At 43.2% G+C, this 27,675-nt stretch overlaps 1 protein-coding gene across 3 annotated transcripts in view; it reads right to left on the bottom strand.

Annotated features, from left to right (window-relative positions):
* The window catches only part of LOC146809213 (uncharacterized), a 216,436-nt gene that overhangs the window by 173,918 nt on the left and 14,843 nt on the right, over nt 1-27,675 (bottom strand). For all 3 annotated transcript variants that reach the window (XM_085616032.1, XM_085616035.1, XM_085616033.1), the window contains exons 2-3: nt 20,769-20,879; nt 7,789-7,946 (exon numbers count right to left, since the gene is read on the bottom strand). In XM_085616032.1, the coding sequence (XP_085472158.1) occupies nt 7,789-7,946; nt 20,769-20,879 (269 nt within the window). The remainder of the gene's footprint in view (nt 1-7,788; nt 7,947-20,768; nt 20,880-27,675) is intronic.

Genomic DNA, 27,675 nt, shown 5'->3' with positions numbered 1-27,675 from the left:
CAGAGTTGGCTCCCAGACTTCATCGAGGCCATGGGCCTCATGGATGTGTGGAGAGTGTTCAACCCAGATTGTATTCAACACACTTTCTATTCTGAGGCACACAATAGTCTATCCCATATAGACTACCTTCTCACTCCGGCGCCCCAAGTGGGGACCATCAGGGAAATCAGACACCTCGTACAAGGCATTTCTGACCACTGACCACTGTGGGCCGAAGTGGTCATTGGTGAGAATGGGATGGGTGGCGCCTATCAGCCCATAGTACTTCAGAAACCCAGTGGTTAAAGACAGAGTAGTAACAGCTATAGAAAATTACTTCCTAGAGAATAAGGACTCAGTGAGTTAATCCCAAACCATATGGGAAGCCTTTAAAACCGTAGTGCATGGTCAGGCACTCTGGCTGATAGTGGGGTGCGGAAAGAAAAGTCGAAGGAACTAACTCGCTTGGGAGAGGAAATCCTCCTCATGAAAGACGATGGCTGGGGCATGAAAATCTGGACTCCTCTCACACTCTGGCGAGATCTACAAATCTGATTTATTATCAATGCTGTAATGTATTTATGTTATTGCTTTAATTGTTTTTTTGTGAAGCATGGAATATATTTTGCAAAATTCCCTATAATGTTTATTTAAATATGACAAACACAACGTAAAGTTCATGATGTTAACCCCTTGAGTGCCCCGCCCTTTCCCCCTCCTGTGCCGGCCCTTTCATTAGCGGGCGGGGTCCATGACGAGATAGTCTCGTCATGGGCACAGAAGGGGTTAATGTACAGAATGTTTACCTGTCCGGGGGGGGGGAATAAATATGCTAAAATCAATAAAAATATTAAAAAAAAAAAAAAATGAAAGACGATGGCGGGGTACCACTGACACCAGACAGTCTTCATGTCCTGAAGCTTAAATTATCAGAATATAAAACCATAGCAACTGACACGGCTAAGTCAATGGGTAGAGACAGAGAGGGTAGGCTGTATGACCTGGGTGACAAGGCTGGGAAACTATTGGCATGGCTGGATAAAAAAGAGCAGTCTAGCAGACTGGTTCCGGAGCTGCTGAAGTGCTCAGGGGAAGTTATAACAGACCCGCAAGAGATCGCTAATTAGTTTGCGAATCACTATTACTCCATCTATAGAGCAAGCACTACCTTTACGGAAGAAGACTTGTAGGATCTGATCAGAGACATAAAACCTCCCTCCCTAGACATAGATGACAGAGACCGGCTAGACAGCGATTTTACTAACGATGAGGTTGCTCAGGCGATTTGAAGCCTCCAATCCTGTAAGGCTCTGTGCCTCGACGGCCTACCAATCGAGCTCTACTAGTTGAAACCAAATTTACTTGCCCCAAATATGCGAGCCATGTTTGGGGAAAGCCGAGACTCGGGGCTGCTCCCTCTAGATCAGTAGGTTGCCATTACTATACATAAAACTGGCAAACCCGAAGGGGTATGCTCGTCCTACAGGCCCATCTCACTATTAAATGTCGAGCCCAAAATACTCGCAAAAATACAAGCCAGACTGTTGGTCCAGGTGATAGGCAAACTAGTACACCCTGACCAGTTGGGCTTCATGCCCCACCATAATACTTCTTTGAACCTAAGGAGGCTGCATGGTGTTTTGGGGCACCGGGGCACGATTCAGGAAGCTGCGGTCGTGGTCTCACTTGATGCCGCGATGGCCTTCGATACCATAGAATGGCCATATTTGTTTGCAGTCCTGGCCAAGATGGGATTTGGGCTGAATTTTATCGGGGGGGGGGTCCGCCTTTTGTATGCAGATCCTTTGGCACAAGTGGTTATCAAAAATAAGAAATTGGGGGTATTCGCACTAAGCCGGGGGATGCGACAGAGGTGTCAGCTGTCTTCCCTCCTCTTTGCTCTTACCCTGGACCCACTGGCGTCATGGATATGTGGAGACCCAATAATGCGGGGGCTAAAGTGGGAGGACCGCATTTCTCTATATGCGGACAACATCCTGCTTTATCTCGCATCTCCTAAGTCAGCGCTCTATAGAGTACTGGATATATTCTTCACCTTTGGGAAACACTCTGGGTACACGATCAACTGGAGCAAATCCTTGATGTAAGTCCTTAGTGGTGAGCCGCCTCCACTGCCTAGAGGGTGTCCCATGGAGAAAGCAAAAGAGGGCTTCCAGTATTTGAGAATCTATATCACCGCAGACCCCAAAACTAGCTGTGATCGAAATCTATCCCCCCCGCTACAGAGACTAAAACAAGATGTGACTACTTGGAAGACCTTACAGCTCTCATTATTGGGGAGGGCGGCATTATTCAAAATGATGTCTCTGCCACGTTTTCTATATGCGCTTCAGAACTTACCAGGTCCGGTCCTGCCACAGTATTTTAAAGAGGTGGAAATCCTTCAGAGGGTGCTGCTTTGGGATGGTCACCCTTGCATAGCCCTTCCCAAGTTGGTATGATGGGGGATTGGGCTACCAAATAAACAATGTAGGTGATTGGGCTACCAGACATAAGGAAGTATTACTGGGTGGCCCACTTAGCAGCTATAAATCAATGTATGTACCGTCAGTGGGATGATCCAGGTTACAAAATGGATAAATGGTTATTACCGGGGGTAACTACAACATGACTCTCTATATTTCATGCCGAAAATATTTTCACTTACGGGGTCGACTGGAAATACAGTGCACGTATGGCACACATAAATAGAAGCCTGGGGTGGGAACAAAAGCTCACGATGGATACTCCCTTGTGGGACACGGAACAATTGGGCACCCTGAGGGGTTTGGAGGGGTTTGATAAGTGGGACCTAATAGGGATCACGAAAATAGGGGCCCTATGGCAGAAGGGAGAAGTGGTGTCCTTCGCCACCCTGCAACAAGAATATGAATTGGCCAGTACCGAATACTTTAGGTATTTACAGGTGAGACATGCACTAATGTCGCACTTACAGAGAGGGGTATCCCCCCTGATGCCTCGCCGCTGGAAGACAGGCTACTCAATGGGTACCTACAAAAAAGAGCTGTGTCCTCGACATATAAAAAGCTGGGAAATAATGCGCCAGACCCTCTCAAAGTGATCCAGGAGCGCTGGGGGAACGATGGGTTGGAACTTGGTGACGATGAGTGGCAAGAGGCAGTGGCCTCCTCACGGGAAGTTGTAATCTCTTCCAGGTTGCACCTGGTCCAACTGAAAATCCTCCATAGAATCTATGTCACGGGGACTCAACTTGTCAGTATGGGAAAAGTGGATGAGGGCATGTGTAGGAGACACTGTAGTCAGGAGGGCACATTTATGCATATCCTGTGGGAGTGTGTGCATATACAGTTGTATTGGAAGGGGATACACACCTGCCTCAGGGAAGTTCTCGGATCCGTGGTGGGGAACGAGGCTAAGAAATGTCTTTTAAATATATGGGAGCTCACAGGCTTGGATAGAAAAACCTGTATATGGGTCACGTTGGGATTGATGGTCACAAAAAAGAACCGGGCCAGGTTGTGGTAGCCAGACCACACAACCCAAAGTTGTAGATTGGAATGCAGACTAGTGTATGCTGCGCAAAAACTGTGTATGTTCCTAAAGGGTGCCCCAAAAAATTCTGCCAAATGCAGCATAGTGCAGATTTTCTTGTGGGCGGCTCACCGACATTAAGTTGCCAAGCACAAACAAAAATAAGATGAGTGCTAGATCACCACCTGGTAGGAATTCTCAATGTGGACGGGCTTGGCAGAAAGAAGCAGCACAATCTGGTGCGCCTTGTGGTCCTATCCCCTCTGATTTTACTGCATGTGACAAGCTCCCAGTGCTTAAAATCAGCGCATACATGGCGACAAACTGGAATTCTGTCCTCACTGAGTTTTTAGGTAGCTTCAAGGAATTCCATGGAGTTGCACTCCTCAAGTTCCACCTACCCATACTCTAGACAGCCACATACAAAGAGAGCTTAGGAGTGCTTGATGGTCCATTCACATCCTGATGGGCTGTCACCAGGCTGATAGGCCATCCAGGGCAAAATGGGAGGAAGGATCTGACACTTGCATATTGTGCCTAGCCAGACACAAAGAGTGACTGTGCCTGGCTACACACAAATAGCTGCATACCCCCTGTTGTTTGTCTAGAGACAGGGCAAAAAGGGCAGAGACATTTTGCACTTCAAAGGCCTCTCTTTGAAGTCTCCTCAACTTCAAAGGCACAACTGGTTATAAGTACTTGATTCCTGAAATCACCAACTCAGTACACTTCTTGACCTGAGGACACTCTGCCAACAATAAGGATGGCTTTTCTGCTGAAAAGACTGTCACTCTGCTGGGTTCTGCTAGATTCCTGTTCTGCTGTGCCTGCCCTGATGCCTGATTCCCTCCTTGCCTGATAGTGAGAAAGATTTGACCTGCAGCTCTACATCCTTAGAAACAAGTGACTCAAGGGGACATCAAAGACTTCACCCAACCCTGCTACATCCTCTGGACTCTGCCAACTCTGAATCGTGCCATGCCAAGTGTTTTCTGGAAAAGCCACACATCACCGTTCTTTAAACAAGTCTGAACTGAATCATCTCGCCTCAATGCTGACGCATCGCCATTGCCGCTGCTCTGAACATATCATCGCTAGGGGTTCGACAACAACGCAACTCCCAACTGTGCGACTCAGAACTGATGCATCGCCTACAATCCTATTGATCTCGACAGTGATACATCGTCCGAGAAGGCACTATTTTCAGCAGGTCCTACATGGCTCTGGTATCCAAACTGAGCTTCATTGCAGTTTGCCTGACTTTTCTGATATGACCCTCTCCAGCAGGATCAGAGAGCCCGACAGCCACTTTATGTTTCAAAGCACTGCATTTCAAAATATTTGTTATAAATTCATAACTTAGGTTTTATTGTTTTTCTAACTTGCTTTGGATTATTCTTCAGTGGTGTTTCGACTGTTTTACTGTTTAAGTGATGCACAAATACTTTATACATTGTCTCTCAAGTTAAGCTTGACTGCTCTGTGCCACTCTACCAGAGGGTGAACACAGGTTAAATTAGGTTGTGTATTCTACTTATCCAGATTCGGATTGTGGTTCCTGCTTGACAGAAACCCAATTTCTAACAGAGTCCTTCTGAAACACGCTACGTCCCCGGAGATACTGAACGAGGATAGTGGTAGTCATACTCACTCAGCCTACATGTGTGTCCATGCTAGTGCAAACATGTTCACCTGAAAACAACCCAGAGCCTAATGCTACATCTGTGTAGCAGCAGACCTTACTTTAAAAAGCAGACACTGTTGGTTAGTACTTCCAGTTCACTTTATCACAGCTTACAGTGAGTGAGACCCAAGTAATGAGACTTACTCACAGTGGAGGTCCTAAGTCCGGGCAGTCATAAAATCAGAAATAATTAGTCTCACCCAAAGTCTACATATATACATTTATACATATAAAAATATTGAGAGTTTAATATGCTGTTTTCATATTTTAGTGATTAAAGCAAAAATTGGCAAGCACATGTCAAACACCTATGCCCAGAATTCTATTAGTTCCCCAGCACATGTAAATCCAAGTCTTTAAGGTTTTTGCATGTTTAAACAAATCACCACAAACAACATATATCAATGAATCGTGAGTCACGTCTTCTTCTTTCTTTTTATTTAAAAGGCCTTCATAATAGCTCTCAACAGCCAACACGTGTTGCGTCGCGTAATGAGTGTAGTCCCACGACTTTCTCAAGGCTAAATTCTCCGTATTGTCAAAACCTTGATATGTGGTTCTAATTCCAGACCACACAGGGTGTCTATTTCGACGGTGTCCGTACAAACTTCTAATTCTCGTAATCTTGAACCACGTCACTTTCACAGTGTGCTATGAAAAATACTCGTTCTGGTGTGGACACCGCCACATAAGCGTGCAGGAAAGCAGAGTGCAGCACTCGACTTGACAATACGGAGAATTTAGCCTTGAGAAAGTCGTGGGACTACACTCCTTACGCGACGCAACACGTGTGGTGATTTGTTTAAGAATGCAAAAACCTTAAAGACTTGGATTTACGTGTGCTGGGGAACTAATTGAATTTATGCTAGCTGATGCTTTCTTTTGTGGAGTTTGTGGTTCTCCACACCTTTCAGCACCGTCATAATAAGTAGATGACAGAAAACTGAGTGTGTGAATCTTTTTAGTGGTGCCTAGACACCTATACCTGATACCACGTGCCCATTCTTTGAACCTATGCCCAGAATATCAAGCCTCGGCCTAATAAATGAGGAACTTTTTTTCTCTATGGTACCGACTTATCACATTCTAGGGAAGGCAATTCATATTGGTTCCTTACTTCCTATTCTGCAGGTAAGGCCTTAACACCGACTTGAGCAGCCCTAATACAGCATCTATAGACTAAGAGTGAAGAAAAAAACTTTATCCACTGGAGCTATCAATTCCACCTTAATTCTACTGGAATTCTAAAGAAATAACCAGTTTCAAACGTCTTCATAAAATTCCACACTAACTAAAGAAATTGACACTAAAGCCACACATTTAAAAATATTCCTATGGCTAACACCAGTGCCAGAGACCTGCCTATCACAAAACAAACTCTCACCAGAAACCCACAATGAGACACTGCTATTATGGTTGCAAGGATGGAGTACAGGTAAGTAGTGCAGTTCAATGACACAGCATTTCATTTGCATATGAACATTTTACTGGGAAACTTTTTTTAAGTTTACAAGTAATCCAGAATGATTTCTAAATATTCTTCACTTGGATTAATTGACAACCACCACGTCAAAACAGTCATTGAATCAATTCACTCCTATGAGAAAAGTGAAGACCTTATTGAAGTATAAATTGTTAGGGAGTGGGAAATACATGGGAAATAACATTTCAAAAAGCTTTAAAATTGTCCTCATTTTCATGTTCCCCCTGCCAAATGGCTATGGGCCCGATTCACAGAACTAACTTAAGACAAAATCCTAAACTTACTACTTTTGGTATTCACAGAAGTTAGGATTTTGTGTATATTTATCTTAAGATAAACTTAAGACAAACTTAAGACAAACTTAAGACAGACTTAAGACAGACTTAAGACAGACTTAAGACAAACTTAAGACAGACTTAAGACAGACTTAAGACAGACTTAAGTTAGGATTTTGTCTTAAGTTTGTCTTAAGTTTGTCTTAAGTCTGTCTTAAGTCTGTCTTAAGTCTGTCTTAAGTCTGTCTTAAGTCTGTCTTAAGTCTGTCTTAAGTTTGTCTTAAGTCTGTCTTAAGTTTGTCTTAAGTCAAATTTAGGACAAAATCCTAACTTCTGTGAATACCAAAAGTAGTAAGTTTAGGATTTTGTCTTAAGTTGGTTCTGTGAATCGGGCCCAAAGATTTTAGTACAGACTGGACAGCTTTTTTATCACCAGTGTGGCCATGGTTAAACTACTGGTAACATTGTAAACAGCTTTTTCCATGTACTGTCCATATGAGAACCCTATTTCTGCACCTTTTAGTGAAAGTTGCGAACATTCCTGCCGTTAAAAGATCTTTGGCCACTATTCCTCATGGTACTCCTTGAAGACTCCCTCTGTTTACAGCCTCTAAGTTTATGCTCATATTGGTAAATTATATTTTTGAAAAATTCTCAAACTGTAGGGGATATGTTCTTATAGATTTCAAAAAGCTATTCTGATGCTACTTTTGGACTATAAGAAATGTCTTTATTGTGCTCCACCTCCTTTGCAGATGTGACTGTTTGTGTGATGTTAGAGTCACATGACTCTGAAATGTACTGAACAACCTGCACCTGCTATGAAAATCTGGTAAAAGTTGAAGCTTACCTACCGGTAGGACACATTCAAGGGTGAGCCAACACTCTTGGCCTCTTGGATCTGAGCCTCACTGATGTCGATCCCAACCACCTTCTGAAAATGAGCAGCCAAGAAACGAGTGCTGTCCCCTGTTCCACAGCCAACATCGACTGCAAGCTCATAGGTATTCTTCTGTTGGAAAAATGTTTTCAGCAAGATTATTAGAGACAGGCTTTTCCTTGTGATGTCCTTAATATATACACCACATTATATGGAGGTATGGTACTAATATCTTACTTTATATTACAAAATACCCTTCGAAATTCAAGAAAAAAAACGAAGATTAAAGTGATATTATAGTTAGGTGAAAATGCCAGATAAAAATATCATTAAAAAATTAAAAACACACAGAAATTCACCAGTTATAGTTTACTTACCTACCTATAACCTGTGCCCCAGCCATGCACTACCTATGATCTCCAAATTACTTCACACATTACATGTTAAATGACATCAATGGTGACATCACTGATAATATCTCACATGACATCGTCAATGGCATCCCTGATCTCATCACTGGTGACATCATATGTGATGGGCACTTAAGCAACCAGTGAAAGTTCAAGAGCATTATATAAGTAGATACTGAGTTCAACTAGTTTGTGTTGCTGATGTACATTTCAAATAGATTGTACCCTAATTCAATGGCCTTTTACCAAACATATACTAGAAAAACTGAACCTTCTCTTTGAAAGACATATTTCTCATCTGGATTTCATTAAACAACGTTAAAGAGTTGTCAAGAAGTACTATAGGCAATTTGTATATTAACTTGAGAATTTTTATTCCAAATATTCACTGGCAACTTTGTGACATGGTACATTTTTTTTTTAATGTAGAATCTATGGGTGACTCACAGAAGGTTCATGTCATAGTATGATTGCAAGCTGTGTTTAAATAGTGCACACCATTCTGCTCATTTCAAGAATATGTGCAGAGTGGTTTTACATTCTAAAGAGGATTGCCCTAGGGTTTGGTAGTGAATGCCTTACAATTAGCTGATGAGTAAAAGTGAAGACAATATCTTCAAATGGATCTATGCGTACCTTGCTGAATACCATCAAGCCTCAAAAGCTTCTAGCAAACTTTCATATCCATTGGATGATGTAATCTATGAAGTAATCAGTGATGTCATGCACATTTTCATTTGAGCTGCCATTAGTACATAAATGTTGTAATTTAACATTTTATGAGTGATGTAATATGTGAGCTCATAAGCAGTGCATGGTGGGGATGCAAGTTGTTGTTAGGTTTGTAAGCTATAAAGCAGGTATCCAAACTCCAAAGGGCCACCACTCACGTTTCTTTTGTTCTTTTTACGATTGTTTAACGATACTATGGTATCCTCACCTGCGGTATAGCAAAACCACACAAACTTCACTTATTGAATCTTGTGCTGTCTTGGGGTACACCAACTCTTGTGGGAGGCCAGTACTACTTCACATGGGTTCTTGCTGGGTTACACAGGAGTACCTGTGGCATAAAAACATTTTGTTTAACTTTTGAGCCAGGGAGGCCCCTCTTGGTACTGCAGAAGTGCCAGGAGATCGGAGTACCGCTATAATGTCTCTTTATATGTTATTTTCGTTTAGCTTTAGAAACACGTTAACTATGTCTTTCAATGGTGGCCGCAGCATTCTGTTCATCCCATAGCCAGCCAAACATCTCGCTTGGTTCTGTGAGACAGTAACAGTCTCATGAGACTGAACCAGTCTCATGAGACTTAAACATTCAATGGGAAAAAAGCCCTCTCAGCCAATTAGAACTCTCAAATTTGTCTTAACTTACAGTACCACGGGACCAACTGTCCAGATATAAATATATTTCCAATGCAAAGCTCTAAAAGCCAAATTTTCAAAATAATTTAAACAAGCTTTCCAAGTAAAGTTAAATCTGTTAGTCAAATTTGGTATAATTTTTTGATTAGACATTCTGCTTATTGGTGAGTGTCTCTGAGTGCTCACCGGGGCAGCCCCATTGTGATGTTGGCAGTACCCACTAAAATGTGCTTCTTCCCTGCCTAAGAAGATTTTTACTTTGCTCCCAACATAGTTAGTGAACAATATACAATAAAGAGCCCTGTCATGTTATCTGACAGACCTGCCGAAAACCGTCCCCCAATACAAAATCCAGAAGTTTATAGAATATGGATCTCTAGGAAGAATGGCGGACCCCATACACAGATGGATATTCAACATCTTGGCTGACACAGCGCTCTTGTCTCAGAACCTTCTCTCTGTCAGTCTGATTTTTCAGAACCCCTGTCCTCAGTTACATATCAAGATATGACGGGGAGCCCATTTTGCAGTTGCACCGGAGGGGGGTAGGAAACTACAACCCCCAGTTTCCTTTGCGGTTCTATGCTGCCGACTTGCCAGCACACCAGGAGGTGCTTAAAAACATGTAGCTACATGAAACTCCGAGTGGAGTTGCCGGAGTGGTCAAGGCAGCAACAAGTAGCTAAATGAGACTCAGAGCGGAGATGCCGGAGCGGTCAAAGCAGCAACTCTGCACCTGACTCATTTTGGGACACAAGAGTGATCGGTGTCTGTTGGACACAATTTATTCTGTACACAATCTAATCAGGGATTTCTTCTTTTTAATCTCCGAGCATAGCAGCCGGAGGTAGGATTTTAGAATTTTCTTTGGTAACGGAGGTGACGGGCTCTGTTTGTTGGCATAATGTCACTTAATTTATTAGTTTGACTCCTCAACGCCGGACGATGTAGAACTCGTAGGGAGTACACTGTGCCCCTCCCCTTCAACATTTTATAACAAAAGAAGATCTTCCAAGAGAGGCTGCTCAATTTGAGGAACACAGCATCACACAATTTGGTCCCGAGTCCTGATGAAGACCTGATGGTTACCATTTTCACACTTCTTTAAGGGGTCGAAATGTCGACGTGTATGAAAATCAAACGTTATAGTCCAATTAAACTTAAGATCCATTAATTAAGTTTTTATATTTAAGTTAGGACGATCTCACATGATTGTGACGTTGATGTAATTGATTGTGTTATATGTAAATAATGTTTGTTGATTCAATTGTATTGTGATTTATGTGTATAATTTTTTGTATTCACATATTGTAATTTTATTTAGTTTTTCTGTGTAATAATATCTAAATAGTCCTCTGTGTGTTTATATGTCATGCCTTGTATAATTTAATATATGCGAGTTAATCACATTTCATTATTTGGTACTGGTTTGTTTCATACCTACTTGATGAGTTTGGAGAGTCAATTTTGTTTTCTTTTTCATTGAGTGAGAATACCCCACCGGTGGGTACTAAATAAGAAAGGTTTTCTGATAAACCGTGTAGCAGAACCATTGTTCACCATTTGCTGATACCAGCATCAGCAAATGTTTGATGCGGTACGTCCACCACCACAGTGGCACCCCTAAGTGACCATAACTTGACCACAATATCACTATATATTTGGAGTAAGAGGCACAATATTTTCATGGCTGTAAACAGCATCACTACAAGCAGACCAAAGGGTATTAGAAATAAATGGGAAGGTGTTGCAAACAATTTTAGAACAAATATTGGGTAAATTGATTACTGTCTCCAGGAGGATATTGTTCCTAATTTGATAGTTAAAAATTTTAGCCAAATCACCAGCGCCATGAATCTACTACTTACTCGCCACCCCATTAGGGCAGGGAAGAAGAAAAAGGATGGTTTGATACCACTTACACCAAAACACTCTGGTTGCTAAAACCTGCCCTGACAATTAAAACTCTGTGTTTCCAATATATACAGGCCAGGGATAATAGGATAAAATCACTCCAGAATGAAGCATGGGACAACCTTACTAGTGTGGCAGAGAATAAAAACACCAAGCTATTCTGGGACACAGTGAATGTCCCATTCTTATAAAATGATGCATCTTGTCCTCTGTGATTGTCGGGTGGCACATTTTTCAGACATTTTTAAAGATCATAGTGAGGATGTAGTTAGGCCTAAATGGAGGATAGGAGTGGAATGGAAATTAGAAAACCTAGAAATTTCCCTCAATGAAGTCAAGCTTGCTATTCAAATTAGCAAATGGGGGTGGGCCCCTGGACGGCATGGGGTGCCAGTTGATGTACGTAAATCTGCTCCCGAACTTTTAGCGCCTATCCTGACCAGGGTCTGTAACGTAGCATCGACAGATAGTATGCTGCCTTCATGGGAGACATGGACAATTATACCTATATACAAGAAGGGGGACAAAGCAGGTCCCCTAAATTATCGCCCAATTTCACTTTTAGACTCCTCATCAATGGTCATGAATCGAGTACTATTGGTAAGGTTGGAGGAATGGGTACAAGAAAACTCAATCCTGTCCCCAGCTCAGTACGGCTTCAGAAATGAGATGGGTAAGGTTTCACAATGCATTAACCTGGAGCTTTTAATTGGTAAATACACAAGGTCTAAGACGGGTAATCTATATTTATGTGTTGCTGATCTGAGCAGTTCTTTTGATCTGGTCGAACCTAATCTATTGTGGGTAGTGTTGATTTCCCTGGGTGAGCCTAGACCAATTGTGGGGTTTCTCTCACACCTCTATGAAAAGATAGGGAGACAGGTACATTTGGGCCCCCAAGGAGAATGCACACCACCATTTAAAGTAGGGCGTGGCATCTGTCAGGGGTGTGTTTTGGCTCTATTACTTTTTGCACTCTTTAATAATGGAATGGATAGTCATCTTAAGTCGATGCAGACCGATGCCTCTAAGGCTGGAGGATTTTCAATACCAGTACTGCTTTATGCAGATAACGCTGTACTCCTAGCTGGACTACCAGTAGGCCTGCAGAAACTGATTAATGCATTTGGCGAATTTATGACTTCAAGGAAAATGGTTATTAACAAAATCAAAACATTCACTATGGTCTGTGGTCATATACGCAAACCATGTAAACTTTTTTGATTTATAGAACCCCAATTGTTTCAGTGAAATCCTTGTGTTATCTGGGAATATTGTTTGCAGGCAATGGCTCATGGACCCAGCAAGTATTAAATACCAGAGCCAAAATGGGCAAGGTCTCACAGGAAATCTTCAAGTTTGCATCAAAACTTGGTAGCCGCCCAAACAAGGAAATGGTGGCTATTTATAAATCTAAGGGCGTGACAGCAGTTACTTATGGAGCCGGTTTGTGGGACTAAGCCAATATTCATGACTTGCAGAATTGAGAAAGATACATTTTTTAAAAGGTTTCTATATTTGCCACCTTGTGCAGCAAAGACCATAGTCCATAACGAGGTTAACTTGCAATTTATAGAGGCTATCCTTCAGGTTAAACCTTTGTTTTTATGGATATAACTGTGGGCCAAGAATGAGGGTAGCTTTACTAGAAACATAACTCTTGTTTGTATAACTTTGGATAAAGCCCTAAATATACTGTTGCTATTATACATTAGTTTCATTTTTGGCGAATTGTGTAACATGTCCGCTTGGTCTTGTATCACCCAGTTTACATCACTTAGCAAGAATAGGATCAAAATTAGTTTTTTCCAATATAGGCTCGCCAAACGTGATCTGGACGAGGGGAACAATCACTAGTGATATTTTACAACAGCCTGGACAAGGAAGTGGGGGCTTACCATCATTTGCATACGTAAATATCATACAACATCCCTTTGTGCTGACAAGGTTGAGATGTAGTATTGTGCATCACCTCGTCGCTTTCCCACATATGAGGTTGTGCTCCTCTGATGCAAATTTGTGCCCTTGTGATGGCCACAGTAAACAACACTCTCTACACTTTTTATTATTCTGTAAACTGTACCAGAATTTGAGGACCCGTTTTCTGAAAACCTATGTTCAAATCACAGAATATTCGAACGTATAAAAATGCACTGAATTTTTGGGTGTCACTAGGTGGCCCACATGTGTTTTACAATGTTGCACTATTTATAACGAATGTTATTATAATTAGGAAAGCATACCACATAGCTAATGGTGATGGACTAAAAGGTCTATGAAAGGTTGGACTTTAATATGCTTATATCAGTGATTTGTAGTATCCACCTATCAGATCATCTGTATAGTTTATTTTTAGATGTGTTTTAACCACTCCTTTTTATATAATATTTTATACACAATATGGATCTTATTTTATGTATGCATATATGCATATTTGTGATTCTAGCAATGCACTTTTATGGCTGTATTGTTTATACACCTGAATCAAGTTTATGAACAAACAAACAACAAGATATGTTTATTCAAACAGCAGCTGCATTCTTCTAATATGTCTGGATGTTAGTGTCTGACCAGAGAGAATAACAAGGGACAATGGTTATTCAGACTAAATCCCAGAAAAAGAATAAAATACAAAAACATGTGCGAAAGCTGCCTACAATGTGCATTAGTAGGCTAACATAGAGAAAACGACAATGGGCCATGTAGGAAAAACACGACAGAGCTACCCCTGCCCCTCTTCCTCCCTGCCCTGCATTGTCTGTTTTGCTGCCACTGTCCTTCCATTTGCACAGCTTGGACAGATTCCCGCCCCTGTCCACCTTTCATAAATTATCCAAGTCCAATGATCTACCCCCAACTCTCCTGCCCTCCATGGCCCTTTATGCTTCTACTTCCTTTTGCCATTCAGGGCCCTTTGTGCTGCCACTGCCCTAATGCCTCTTCTGCCTGACTTGCTAGGTGTTTTGTTCTGCCATTGCTCCTGTTGCCTGTCCTGTGAGGCCAGTTTGCTGCCCCTGCTCCTGTCCCCTTGCCTCTGTCCTCTGCTGTCTCAGGCTATCTCCTACCCCTTCCCTTCTGCCCACCATGGCAATTTGTGCATAACCCTTCCCTCTTGCCCATTATCGTCCCAGGATTTACCATATAACCTGCTGCCCGTCATATGTGGTCTGTTCTGCTGCCACTGCTACTCCCAACTGCCCTGTATGGTGAGCTTTTTGCCTCTGACCCACTCCCACCTATTTTGAAATATTGCTTTTCTGCAAGATTACCTAACAATGTCTGGCCTTTTTGCTGAACATTATTTTTGATGGCTACAGAACCTAGCACAGATCCTGGGCTGCAACGCCAGTCTTAGGATACCACTCCTGAGATGGCGTGAGTGAAAGAGGAAAGAGATTTTCTATCATCTGAGGATGTAGCTCCAAACTCTGAGACACCTACGAGACCTGAGAAACCTCAGAGGCAAGTGCGGAGCTCATTTCCAGCACCAATGTTGGAGGTAAGGCCTTCCCAATGCCCCATATTGGAGGCTCCACCTGACAGTAGGTGGCCTGAGGCCTGGCTCTTAGCATTATCAGTTGTCAGTGAGCTCTGTTGCTAGTCCTCCTTGTGGGCAGATGTTTTCCTAGTTTGGGGACAGAAGTCTGACTTGGGGGCACAATGGACCACATCACCTTGTTTATGGTGCTATCGGCATACTGGGGTGCATCTCTGAAAAAGCTAAGGGTGGGAGCCTCACAGATGGGGTCTGCAGAAGGAGAAGATTCTACATAGGCAAAAACAGTAACCCAAGATGATGGTGACAGAGGGGTACAAATAGGCTCAGAGGTGCATAGAACAGACAATTGTAACTGAGGCAAATTGTTGACTTCTATCGCCTAAGCAGGGAAGTCAAAGTATTGATTAATCAACATAAACATTTGGCTGGGTGGGGCATTGTTCAAAACTTTCCCTTTCTGGAGGATCTCTCCGAATATTTTGTTTTTCTTCCTTGTTAGAAATGGGGTCTCTAGTTGGGTGGGTTATGCACCCTGTCCAAGTAAAATCCACCACTTTAGTCGGGGGACGCTAGATATACACTAAAAGATAACCTGTCCCCACCCTCTGGCTGCTTGACACAGAGCAGCCAGGCTTATATAGAGAGACAGTGTGTAATGTATTTGTGCAGCACACACTGACACAGCATAATGAAAATACCCCAAAAATGACTCAGGCAAGGAAAATAGAGAATAATGTTATGAATAAATCAAGACTGAAGTTACAAGACTCCAACAAGTAAAAGTAGAAGTTATGAATTTTTAAAAATTAAATGAAATTGCAGAGTCATAAAGCACCAACTGGGACATCTGGTCGCAGTTGACCAGGGCAAATCAAAAAGTTTCACAATGGAGTGGGGTTCGCTGTGGGCCTCTGAAAAGAGTACCTTTGGAGGGAGCCGTGTTGACATTGAGAATGAAATGCGAGGAGCAGGGAGATTATGTGACATCCAAGATCAGAGGGAGTCATAGTTAATGTATTGTTGTCTAGTCATACACTCAGGGAAGGCTTCGATGACTGACGGCACTAAAGTAGGAGATGCGTTGTTGAAGAGCCACTCACTTTGCTGACAACACTCAGATCTACATCAAAATCTCATCCCTCGAGGAGATTCTCTCCCTGAATGAGGCCCTGAAGCTGACCGTCCAATGGCTCGCCTCCAATCAACTCAAACTCAATGCAAAGAAAACAGAATTTCTCCAAATTTCCCCTCCTAAAACCAACCCTGAGATTCAGATATGGATTAAGGCCATCACAGCCTTAAATTGCCCACCGACCATTGTGGACTCGGCCAAATCACTGGGAATAACCCTTGACTGCAACTTCATGCGGGACCACATCAACTCGATGGCCAAATCAGCCAGATTCCACCTGAGTTACCTATGGAAACTGAAACACTTCCTTGACGCTCCCGACCTAAAAATGGCAGTCCAAGCACTAGTCATCTCTAGACTGGAATATGGCTATTCTACCCTCTCGGGTTTACCCAAGATCTCCCTGGCACATTTAAAAGCCTGTCTCAATGCATCCGCCAGACTACTTACCGGCACAAGGAAATTCGATCACATTTCTCCACACCTGAAAGCGCTGAACTGGCTTCCTCGCGAGGCCAGATCAGTTGACTGGGGGTGAGTGCTTGCAATGTTCAACACTCCGTCCATCATTTCCTTTGGTTTTTTCTTTGTTCGCCATAAGTTGGCAGGGTATGCTCAGACGTGAGTCCCTTGCTCACTTTGCCACTGGATTCAAGCAAGCCTGGCTGAAGACGGCTGAAATGCCAGAAACCGGTCCTAGGAAGCTTGTTTCCAGTCCAGGGAAGACATGGCTTGGTAGTTCGGGCTGGACTGTTCCCATGAGGCACAGGGTCAGACTGATTTGCATATGGCCATGTCTGAACTGGGGTGGCAGAGTGGGCTAAAGAACGGTGATGGATTAAACCCAGATCAGTTGACTGGGGGTGAGTGCTTGCAATGTTCAACACTCCGTCCATCATTTCCTTTGGTTTAGGCTGTGCAGCAGGCAGCTCTTACTGTCAAGGTCAGTGACTGCCAGATAAGGCAGCGGTCTGTGGCAGTGCTTAATTTGTAAAGAAAATATGTGCCAGGCCACTGCAGCTTGCACTACCTATTGTACCTGCCAGGGCCACTAGTGAGAGGACCAACACAACTACCACCCTTCACGCCCTCCAAGTGTGACAATTCAGACTATTTCAGCTCCCAAAGCTTTAACAATGGTTTGGACAGCAGGTATTAGTAATTTTTAAAGCAAATTGAATTAATAAACTACTGTTGTTGTGTTCCTATCTAGTTTAGACAAACATCGCCACCATGTAGCAGACTGTCATATGTGGTGGTGTTGATAATTAGGTACCAGTGCCCAGCACCGGAAAGCACCAGCTCAAAATATGCCATGGTCTGTGGGGTGTTTGGTACAACTTGTGGGTGGGGTAAGGTGTAGCCCTTCCATGCCAAGATAGAAACCATCAAGGCTGGTAGCCCCCAAAATATTGTAAGAAGTGATGGCATTCCTGGGCCTTATTGGATATGACTGGAGGTTTGTCAAGGGGCATGGCACCATTGTTGCCCCCCTTACTCAACTGCCTTCGAAGAAGCGACCAAGGAAGTTTACCTAGACAGAAGTCTGTCAGAAAACCTTTGACTCCCTCAAACAGGCCATCTGTACACCCCAGTACTTAATGGGCTAGACTTTTCCCAGAACTTTAATGTGCAAACGGATGCCTCAGAGGATGGCATGGAGGCAATATTACCACAGTTAAATGAGGAGGTCCTTGAACAACCTATAGCATTCATTAGTAGGAGGTTAGTTCACCAGGAAGAGAGGCAGAGAGCTACTGGGAGAGACGCCATTGTTGAATTCTGGGCACTGTAGAAGCTGCACATGTAGAACATGTAGAACATGTAGAACCAGCACATATTTTATTATTTTCCTGGGATTTAGTCTGAATGGCCTAGGCATGGTCAAAGAACATTGCCCCTTGTTATTCTCTCTGGTCAGACACTAGCACCAAGACATAACAGAAGAATGCAGCTGCTGTTGTGAATACCCATATTTCGTCATATAACTGGGGACAGGGGCTCTGAAAAACACACACACACAGAACGAAGGCCATGAGACAAGAATGTTGCATCAGCTGTGATGCAGCACATCCATCTATGCATGCTAAGGTACATGGTCCACCAGTACAGGGTCCGCTACTACTCCCAGAGATTTAGAATCTATGACCACTTAGCTTTAATAGCAGGGGTGGGTTCCGGTAAATCTGTCAGTTAACATGACAGGGCTTTTCATTGTATATGGTTTAGTAACCATGCTAATGACATTATTGACATGTATTTGTTTTCTAATTGTGTCACACTTATTGCATTTAATTAGAACACAATAGTTTAAATAAGGATTATAAACTTCCTTTGTGTCTCCTTTCTATCTTATTGTGGACAACTACAAGTGGGAGAACAAAGGGGAGTGTCCTGTTACAGCGATCCCTGAGAGGATCAGAAGTGTTGCATTCTGGGGTACCAAATCACTTGTCCCACTGGAAAGGTTAGGAGGGCAAGCTATAAGTCAGACTTGGGCTCATAAATACAGATGTGGTATGGTGACCCAGTCCCCTGTATACTGATGATTTCTTGTCCCAAGCATAGTTCTGTCCTGAGCAGAACCCATGCAACAATACTAGTAGACCAGCCACAATAATTTGCCACCCACCTAGGTAGCCCTTTAAAACATGTCTCAGGCCTGCCATTGTAGCTTGTGTGTTCAGTACTGAACTGCATTTTTTACCCGTCAAAAGTTTTTGCCAGGCCCAAGCCTACCTTTTTCTATAGATATAAGTCACCCCTGGAGTTAACCCTGAACAGCCTGGAGGGCAGAGTGCAGTGTATTTAGAAAGTTAGACATGTACTTTTAAGTTCAGAATTGTAATTAAATGCCCACTTCTAGTCACAATCCTGAAAATGCTGCTTTTGGCATTATCTCGTCCCAAGCAAACACAAAGAGATGATGGACCGAGCGCTGAAACCTTTCAGACACTCACCCCAAGCCACAGATCTGGGTTGAATACATCATTGTTTTTTAGCTCACTTCACCACCCCAGTTCAGACCCACCCATATGCAAATCAGTCTTGACCCTGGTCCAGCCCGAACTGCCAAGACAGATCTTCCCTAAACTGAAAACAAGCATCTTGGGACAGGTTTTGGGGTATTACCCCTCATCAGCCAGGCTAGCTTGAATCCAGTGGCAAAGTAAGGAAGGGACCCACATATGGGCATACCCTGCCAACTTAGGGCAAACCAAGCAAAAACGAGGAAATGATGGTCAGAGTGATGAAATGTTTCCGACACTTACCCCCAATCACAGATATGGGTTGAATCCAAGGGCTAGTTGGCTGGCCTCTTGATCAGAAGACTCAGAGATAGAACAGGCTTCCTTCATCTTGAGCACAGCACCTGGACTCTGCCAGCTGTGAGTCCGACCCTCCCAAGTGGTGTCACCCATGCCATGGACACTTCGAAGTGGGCCTGGACGTGCTATGCTAGCCCAACTGTGATCCCAGTAAAACCAATGCATCACAATGCATCGTCTCCCAGAGCCGCAGCAAAAAGCATCATCTCACCAAATTCCACAACAGGACCAATGTGTGATGTATTCCTCAGCACAGGACTTTGTATTGCCACCTGCAGTCTTTCAGGAACTGCTGATGCCCAGTACAGGCCTTTGCAATGCAAGCACCTCATCAGCCGCATCTTCACCGATAACGCTGGACTCCACATCGCAGTCTAACAGCTCCTAGGATTCACTCTGCCCGACACATCCTCAATGCAGGACTTCGCATTGCTCCACAACCAGGATTTAAGATACTCTTGTTCATGAGACCTAACTGGGTCCCAGGAGCCGGCACAAGCTTCATCGCAGTCGACCTGAACTTGTGACTTTGTCCCAGTCCCGCACAACCAGATAACCACAGTTGGAGCTTTGTACTTTTAGCCATTATTTTCACTTAAACCTTGTGTTGTGTTTCAAAATATGACTGTTTGAAGTGCTGCATAAATACTTTACACATTGCCTCTAAATTTAGCCATACTGCTTTTGTGCCAAGCTACCAGAGGTTTAAGCGCAATTTAATTTAGATTTGCTTGTGACTTCACCCTGGCAAGGATTGTGGTTGCTGCTTGAGGGATGCATTATTCTTTTAAATATATGTTCACTTGGAATAACTGCAGATGGAGGGACAGAGCTCTCCATTCTTTTCTGTCCTCTACCCCTGTGTTTCTTCATTTATTTAGTTTTACATTTTTTTACATTGATGCTATCCTCAAAAAGCTCCTGTAAAATGTTCTTCTGGTCAAACGTTGGGATTTGTTGAAGCCTGCAAATCTCTTGGAATAGACATTCAAATAGATTTGAGATATCTGTCCAGAATATTTCAATTTCCGGGAAGTTTATTTCAATGCAGAATTGTTTTCTGTATAGACAATGTTCCTGGGCTATTTTAACTGAATGTTGACACTTAACTTGTTTGTAAGACTGTCAAACCCTTCTAAAAATACCAGCAACATTTTTAGCACCCTGGAATAACTTTTTAATCAACAAGTTACATGTACATTATTCAATGCAATATTATCAATTCAAGATATATAGCTTTAGTTTATTGTTTCATCTAAATGTGAATGGTAATGCGCTCACACAAACCCATGTTCCTCTTACCTTCTTTTCTAGGTAGGAGAGGATAAGCTCCTGCACCTCACTAGGCTCACGGATCATGTATTTCCGATACAGTGACGCATGTTCCTTCTTTTCATAGAATCGAAAAGTCATCTGGAGAGGCAAAAACATGAGAAACAAAACGAAAAGAACATAAGGATTATACAAATAAATTATAAAATGAAAAACAATGCCATAATCTACTAAACTGGGATCCCCTCCTCTTAGAACAAAAACCATGTATTAGTGAAAATTCATAATTGCTGCAACATCATTACGAATGTGAAAAGTCACCCTAGTTGCAGCTTCAATAGTACTGTAGAAATTCAATTAGTGTAAAAACATATTCTGGTATAAAACCAGTTTTAGGTGTCAAATCATATTTGGATGTCAATTCAATAGGACCTTTTTGGCTCAAACGCACATTCAGATGTTGGTACCAAAATGTTCTTAGGTGCATTGGCAATGGAAAGTGGCAACACATTTAGGTAAAAGAAAAGTACACAATTAGAAGAAGTGGGTCACATTTCAGTGCACAAACACTGTTAGTTGCAAAACTACCATTGATGTAAAATCAGCAGGATTACAGTATATCATGTAGTCATGAAGTTAGCTACATAAAGATCAGATTAATGTGGGCAGTGCAGCTGTGAGTGTCAATTATCCATGACTGGGAGGGGGGGGGGGGAGGGTGTTACCTCATTGTTAAGACAGATTATCATCTCGAAGAAGGAGTATCCTCTGCCTTATACACCTCTAAACCACAGTGTGGTCTGTCTGTTTCAGTGAATCCTGGGCCAGGCATGTCAACAACAATAAACATCTATATTCAAACAGATTCTGAATCAAACTCATGTCACACTTCACATTTACGCAGCTATCCAACTATGTCACTCACATTCAGCCTGCTCCTCGATATATAGGTGTTAGACTTGGCATCTTTTGGCATGTTCCCCAGTTTTTTTTGCTTTCTGACCTCCTGGTTTTGACTCTGGTTTTGTTGGTTTAGTGTCTCTGCGCGCTTTCTCACTGCTGCTCAGTGTTAAAGTGCAATTGCTCCTGTTGTATATTGTTCTTATGGATTGGTGTTTCCATGATTGGCATATTTGATTTACTGGTAGACCCCTAGTAAAGTGCACTGAGTGTGCCAGGGCCTGTAAATCAAATGCTACTATTGGGTCTGCAGGGTCTGCAGCACTGCTTGTGCCACCCACCTGAGGAGCCCTGAAAAGGTAACTCAGGCCTGCCTTTGGAGAGCCTGTGTACAGTCTGGTACTGCCATGTTGACTTACCAATTGCACCCACTTGCCAGCCCCTAACCTTCCCTTTTCTTACATGTTAGTCGCCCCTAAGGTAGGCCCCGGGTGCAGTGTATGGGAAAGGTAGGACATGCCCTGGTGTGTGTGGCATGCCCATACACTATTGGAAGGCTACCTGCTCCCATGGGATAGAATGGGGAGTTTGCTTTTAACATCATATAACATAACTACCCATGGGAACAAGGTAGGAAGATAACGTTTAGAATGCCTGAACTCAAAATGTTAAAATGCATCTTTTTATTGAGGGTGATTTCTACATTCTGTGTTTGAAAATACCACATTTAGAAAGTAGGTATTTTCTTGCATAGCCATCCAGTGTGCTTCTGATAGGATGTGTATTGTCTGTCTGGCTTTGGAGTGACAGGGGCTGGGGATGTGCAGTGGGTCCAGAAAGTCTGGATGAGTCAGGGGTGGGCTGAAAAGACCTGAGCTGCATTTAGAGTAGGGGGAGGAGAGTTCCTTTCTTCTGAATGGGGCTGGTCTGCCTTCCACAATGCTGTCTCCACCTCCTGCCAGGAAGCTGAGCCAGAGAGGACAGAACTCATTTGGACAAAGCACAGACACTCTCTGACTGACAGAACAAAGGGATTTTGAGTATAAATATTTGGGCCCAGACCCCAACATTTTAGAACTAGATGGAATCACAAAACCTGCAAAGAAAAAGATCTGGAAGAGCTGCCAGGAGTACTGCCCCTTTGCTGTGTTGTTGCTTTGTTGGGTTGGCCTGCAGTTGCTGCTTCTGCCTTGGGCAGTGAAAGGACTGGACTGAACTTTCTTTACTTGTGCTGAGTATCTCCAATGCCTTGAAATAGAGCTTTCCTCCTGTCCTGAAGTCTCAGGGACTTGAAAGACTTCACCAACCTCTGGGTGCCGCCTCTAAGACTGCTGTTTCAGTTGCCACAGAGAAGGGAAGAGCACCTGACTCCATTGTTGGCTATGTGTCCTGACGGCACCGCAGAAGGCACCACCCGCATCTTGCACAGCAAATCTGGTCTCTCCGTCAACGACGACCAACACCGCCACCATTGAGCAGCTGCTTGCACTGTGAACTGGGGGCACCGCACCGCCTTGCTTCACTCAGCTATCCTGTTCTCACCGACACTGTCGCTGCTGCTGACTTCGACACCCGTGACTGCATCGTGGCTGGGGGCACAGCTCATAAGTTTCACGACCCACCACCTCGTCCCACACAGCAATCTGGGCTGACCGATGCCACTTCCTGCTGATCGGCTATGTCGCTTGCACCACAACCTGCCTTCACCGTATTTAGCACTGCATCGTCCTGAACCATAAGCTTTGGTCTCACGGACGCCATCTGGACGGTTTTCACAGAGCACTGCCTCCACCGCATTGAAAGGGCACCGCACCCTGCACCTCTTCCATTTTGCAATGCAACTGCGATAGTTGCCTTGGCTGGCTCGCACCAACGAGCCAGGCACAACGAGAAGGTACTGTTACCGGGTCTGTCCACGCTTTCGCTGGCCCATACCAACTCGGTTGGCTGGAACTATTAGACTCTGTTTTTTTCAGCATCGCAGTAGCCCTGGATGGAGCTACCATCTCATACAAACCATATTTTTGAGGCATTTCTGCAATTTTAAGGATAGCTTGCATAGTAAATATTTTTAAAGTACTGTATGTTGGATTTTTATCGTTTTGGTCTTGTTTTGGATATATACAAATATTGGATATTTTTCTAAAATGGTGTGGTGTCCTTTTGTAGTGCTGTCACTGTATTATTGTTAGTTATGTGCAAATGCTTTACACGCTGCTTCTGAGATAAGCCTGGCTGCTCATGCCAAGCTACCAAGGGGGTGAGCAGGGGTTATTTTAGGAGTGTAACTCCCTTACCCTGACTAGAAATAAGAGTCCCTAGTTTGACAAGTGTACTTACCTCTGCCAACTAGAGATCCCAATTTCTAACCATAGGGACGACTGCTTATGCTTATCTTCATGCTTGTATGCTCTTGGCGCACAAGGCAGAGGTCCAGGAAACCAAAACCAAGTCATTTGAGATGTTGATTACGTAGGACATCATGCAGGGCTCTTAAAACCTGATGCAAGATTTCAAAATCTTCAACCAGTGTCCTGGTGCCTTGATATGCCTCTGTAAAAAAATTGTTGTCCAGAGATTTTCATTTTTGATTTGTGTTTTTCGATCATTAGTTATTTAGCTTAGGTAGACATTGCTAATCCAGACTGATTTTTTTTGGGCGAAATTTTTAAAAATCACAGCTGTCCTACAGTGATGATGTAATATTTCAGGTACAATGAGACATATATACTTCATTTTGGGAGTCAAGTAGTCTTAGAGAGACAGAAAACAACACCTCAAAGCAACCCTTTGGCCATTTTCCCACAGAATAATGGTTTTGTAACCATTTATGTATACGCCGCACTAATATGATTATCGCTCCTGTTTTAGACACATTTTTGTTGTTAATTTATTTATTTGTTTCAGCAATCACTCATGGTACATAAGCAGAATGCTGAACAGAAAAATCTGTCCCTGTTCAGCAATGTCTACAAAAGCTAAAAAACTTCTCTAATGATCCAAAAATGGAAATAAAAAATAAAAATCTCTGGACAAAAATTGATTGACGAAGGCATATCAGGGGCTGAGATTATCTGCTGTGTGATATATTGACTAGTCTACAATCAGTTCATGACCTCTGGCGGATTTATTACAAACAGAGCACACTGTTTCTGTTTGCATTTTGGCACACCTTCAAATTGGCACACTGGCTAAAATCAGGGGGACAGTGACCCCTGTTGCATATAATGCGCTGCCTCCAGGCAAGACATTCACCTACAGCTGCCCTTGGGGCAGCACAATCGTGAATGCTGGAGTAGTTGATGGAAGTAGAGGCTTTATCTGTCAGTGTGCAGGCAGCATTCTAGTCAAATCACAATGATTAGACCGCTGTTAAGACAAAAAACTAAACTACTATTCCACACTCTGCTTCAGAACACAATGCATATGAAATATGATAATGACCTAGGAATTCCAGAAACACTTCCTGTATGATATAAATCCCAAAGCAAAGAGGAGAGGGATCAACAATCACTACTCAACCTTACTTACTATATGGTGGAAGAAAGCAATGATATAGTCTTTTTCATTGATGTGTAGGCTGCGTTTCCACAGTGCAGACAGCAGACAAGGCAGCTACATTTGCTGAGTGGAGTCTATTAAACATTCATTGGTTGCTGGGAATTCTCGTGACATGAGGCTACTAAGTAGGATCTAACTCACACTGTTTATATGGGTAATAGATTTGCAACAGTAATCATTCATAATATAAACCTACCACAATACACCTGTGATAGTAACATTCAATGGATGCATGGATGGATTGTCTGCAGCATTCTTATGGTAAAAGCTGTGAAACAAACATCACATATGATTGCTTCAGATGATGATGGGTATGGCTTCGGTCTCCATCTCCTCACAACCTTCAAAATTTCAGTCACCCACCTCAAATGTTGTAAAACAAAAAAGGCCTTTAGAGCAGGCCTGGGCGAAAATTTTGTTCCGTTCGCGGAAATTGCGATAATTTGACATTTTTGCGTTCAGCGGAGAGCGCGAAAATGTCAAAAATTCCGGTTTCCGCAGCTTGGCGATAATTTGTTTCTTGCTCGCGCTGTAAAATAATACATTCTCGCGCGCGCGCGATCGCCTTACCTGAATCCCTGCGTTCGCCGACAAGTTTTCTTGATCCGGTCGCGTTCTCCATGAGATGTTGTATTGTTTTTAGCCATTTGCGCTGTCTCGCGACAGTTCGCGCCCGCAGTGACGTCATGCGTCGCGCGATCACGTCTTTCTTCTCGCGATCATGCACCGCGAGACAACTCAAAACAAGATGGCCGCGCCCGCAAGCAACCACATGGGTAAGTTGGCGACTCGCAACTATAGAGAAAATCTCGCGAACATGCCGGAAAAAAACTTCCGCATCTTCGCGATATTTCCACTTGTTTGCGATAATTTTAAACATTTTCGCGATAATTTGCAAAAGTTAATTTCGCAAATTCCGCCCACCCCTACTTTAGAGTCATGTGAAGCACTATTGGGCACAGGTTTGGCATCGCTAAGTTGTGATTCAGATGCACTAGACTTACTGGTGGTGTGCTCCCGTTCTCCTTCAAACTTGTGTGCAATTGCACTGTGGCGTGTAGATGGTTGCACATAATCACCATGCAGCTGGACTTACAAGCAGATATTAACCCCAAACTACTAATTTTCTGGGGTGGGCCAGAGCCAAGAGGTCAAGGGCTGTGGATGCATGACCAATTATTGGTAATTCATTTCACTTGAACTGCTAATTTGGTTAGTGCTTCGCAGACAGTTTTCATTCAAAGACAAAGGCCTCCCCCTTTCACTTCACAATTGAGGGACAAATTAGTCTAGGGCTGGTTTAACCAAATACCATGCTGACTGACTAAATGGGGGGATGAGGGTGGGCCCATCAGTTCTGCATCTGATTCGGAGGAAGATTAGGATGTACAAGTTGTTAGCCATTCTATGTGGTGTAATGAACCACCATGGGCTTTTGAGATATGCCAGTCTTCAAAGGACCTTGCCTTAGTCCCAAAATACAGACCTGTGGATCAAGTTCAGTTGAGGGGAAGGGACCCCCAAACCTAGCGACAGTCAAGGATCAGCGGCAGCCTCATCATCTCAGCAGGACTAATCACCCCCAGTGTGCAGTAAAGACCCTCCAGACAGTGATTCAGAGGTGTTAATCTCAGTTGTCTAATCAGTAACCAGGTTGGCAAATGGTCTGCTAGTTCTTCCCTAACTCCCCAATTGGTCCCTTCGAGCTTGGTCTTACCCATTTGTGCGGGTCTAAAGAAACAAGTAATTGTGGCTGATTGTGAGAAAGGGAAGGGAAGGGAAGCTTCCCAGGGTAGGAAGGGTGAAGAGAACATGGGGCTTGGACATAAGGACCCTACCACTACAGATACTCCAGGTAAAAAAGGGGAGGGATTTTCTGAAATGCCCAAGGTTGATTCTCTAAAAGGCAGGAGGCCATCCTATATAATCATGGTAAGCTGGCTTTGCATGTACCAGTGGAAGTCAAAGAGAAGATTTGAAAGGGTGACTTTATGGAGGTTTTTTTACTTATATTTAGGCAAAGGAGGGAATTAGAAGCAATAGAGAAAGATGGGGAAAGGTTCACTACAGCAGAAGGCTTAAGGTTGATGAGAACATTACTAATTGATGAGTTGTTTTTAATGTTTATGTGCCTGTTATGCTTGAGAACAACCCAGAATTAGCAGCCTTTATGTTTTCCAATGTAAATAGCATTCTAAAGGCTCATCATGGTTATGGGGTATCACCTAGCTTGACTATGCCATGATGTCATGTAGGCCCAGGTCAAAGATCTTGAAATTGGGTACGATCAGACTGAAGTGAATATATATCAGTGGCATAGCTAGACCTATGGCCACCAGCGGCGATCCCTTCACTTGCCGCCCCGTGGGCATGTGTAAGAGTGGGAAAACTGTCGCCCCTAGAACTCGTGCCGCCCAGGGCGGACCACCCCCCCTGCACCCACTTGCTACACCACTGATATATGACTAGAGAATGT

The sequence above is a fragment of the Triturus cristatus genome, chromosome 7 (genome assembly GCF_964204655.1).
Source record: "Triturus cristatus chromosome 7, aTriCri1.1, whole genome shotgun sequence".
Taxonomy (NCBI): domain Eukaryota; kingdom Metazoa; phylum Chordata; class Amphibia; order Caudata; family Salamandridae; genus Triturus; species Triturus cristatus.
The sequence above is the reverse complement of the archived record's forward strand: the minus strand, read 5'-3'. Positions and strand labels throughout refer to the sequence as shown.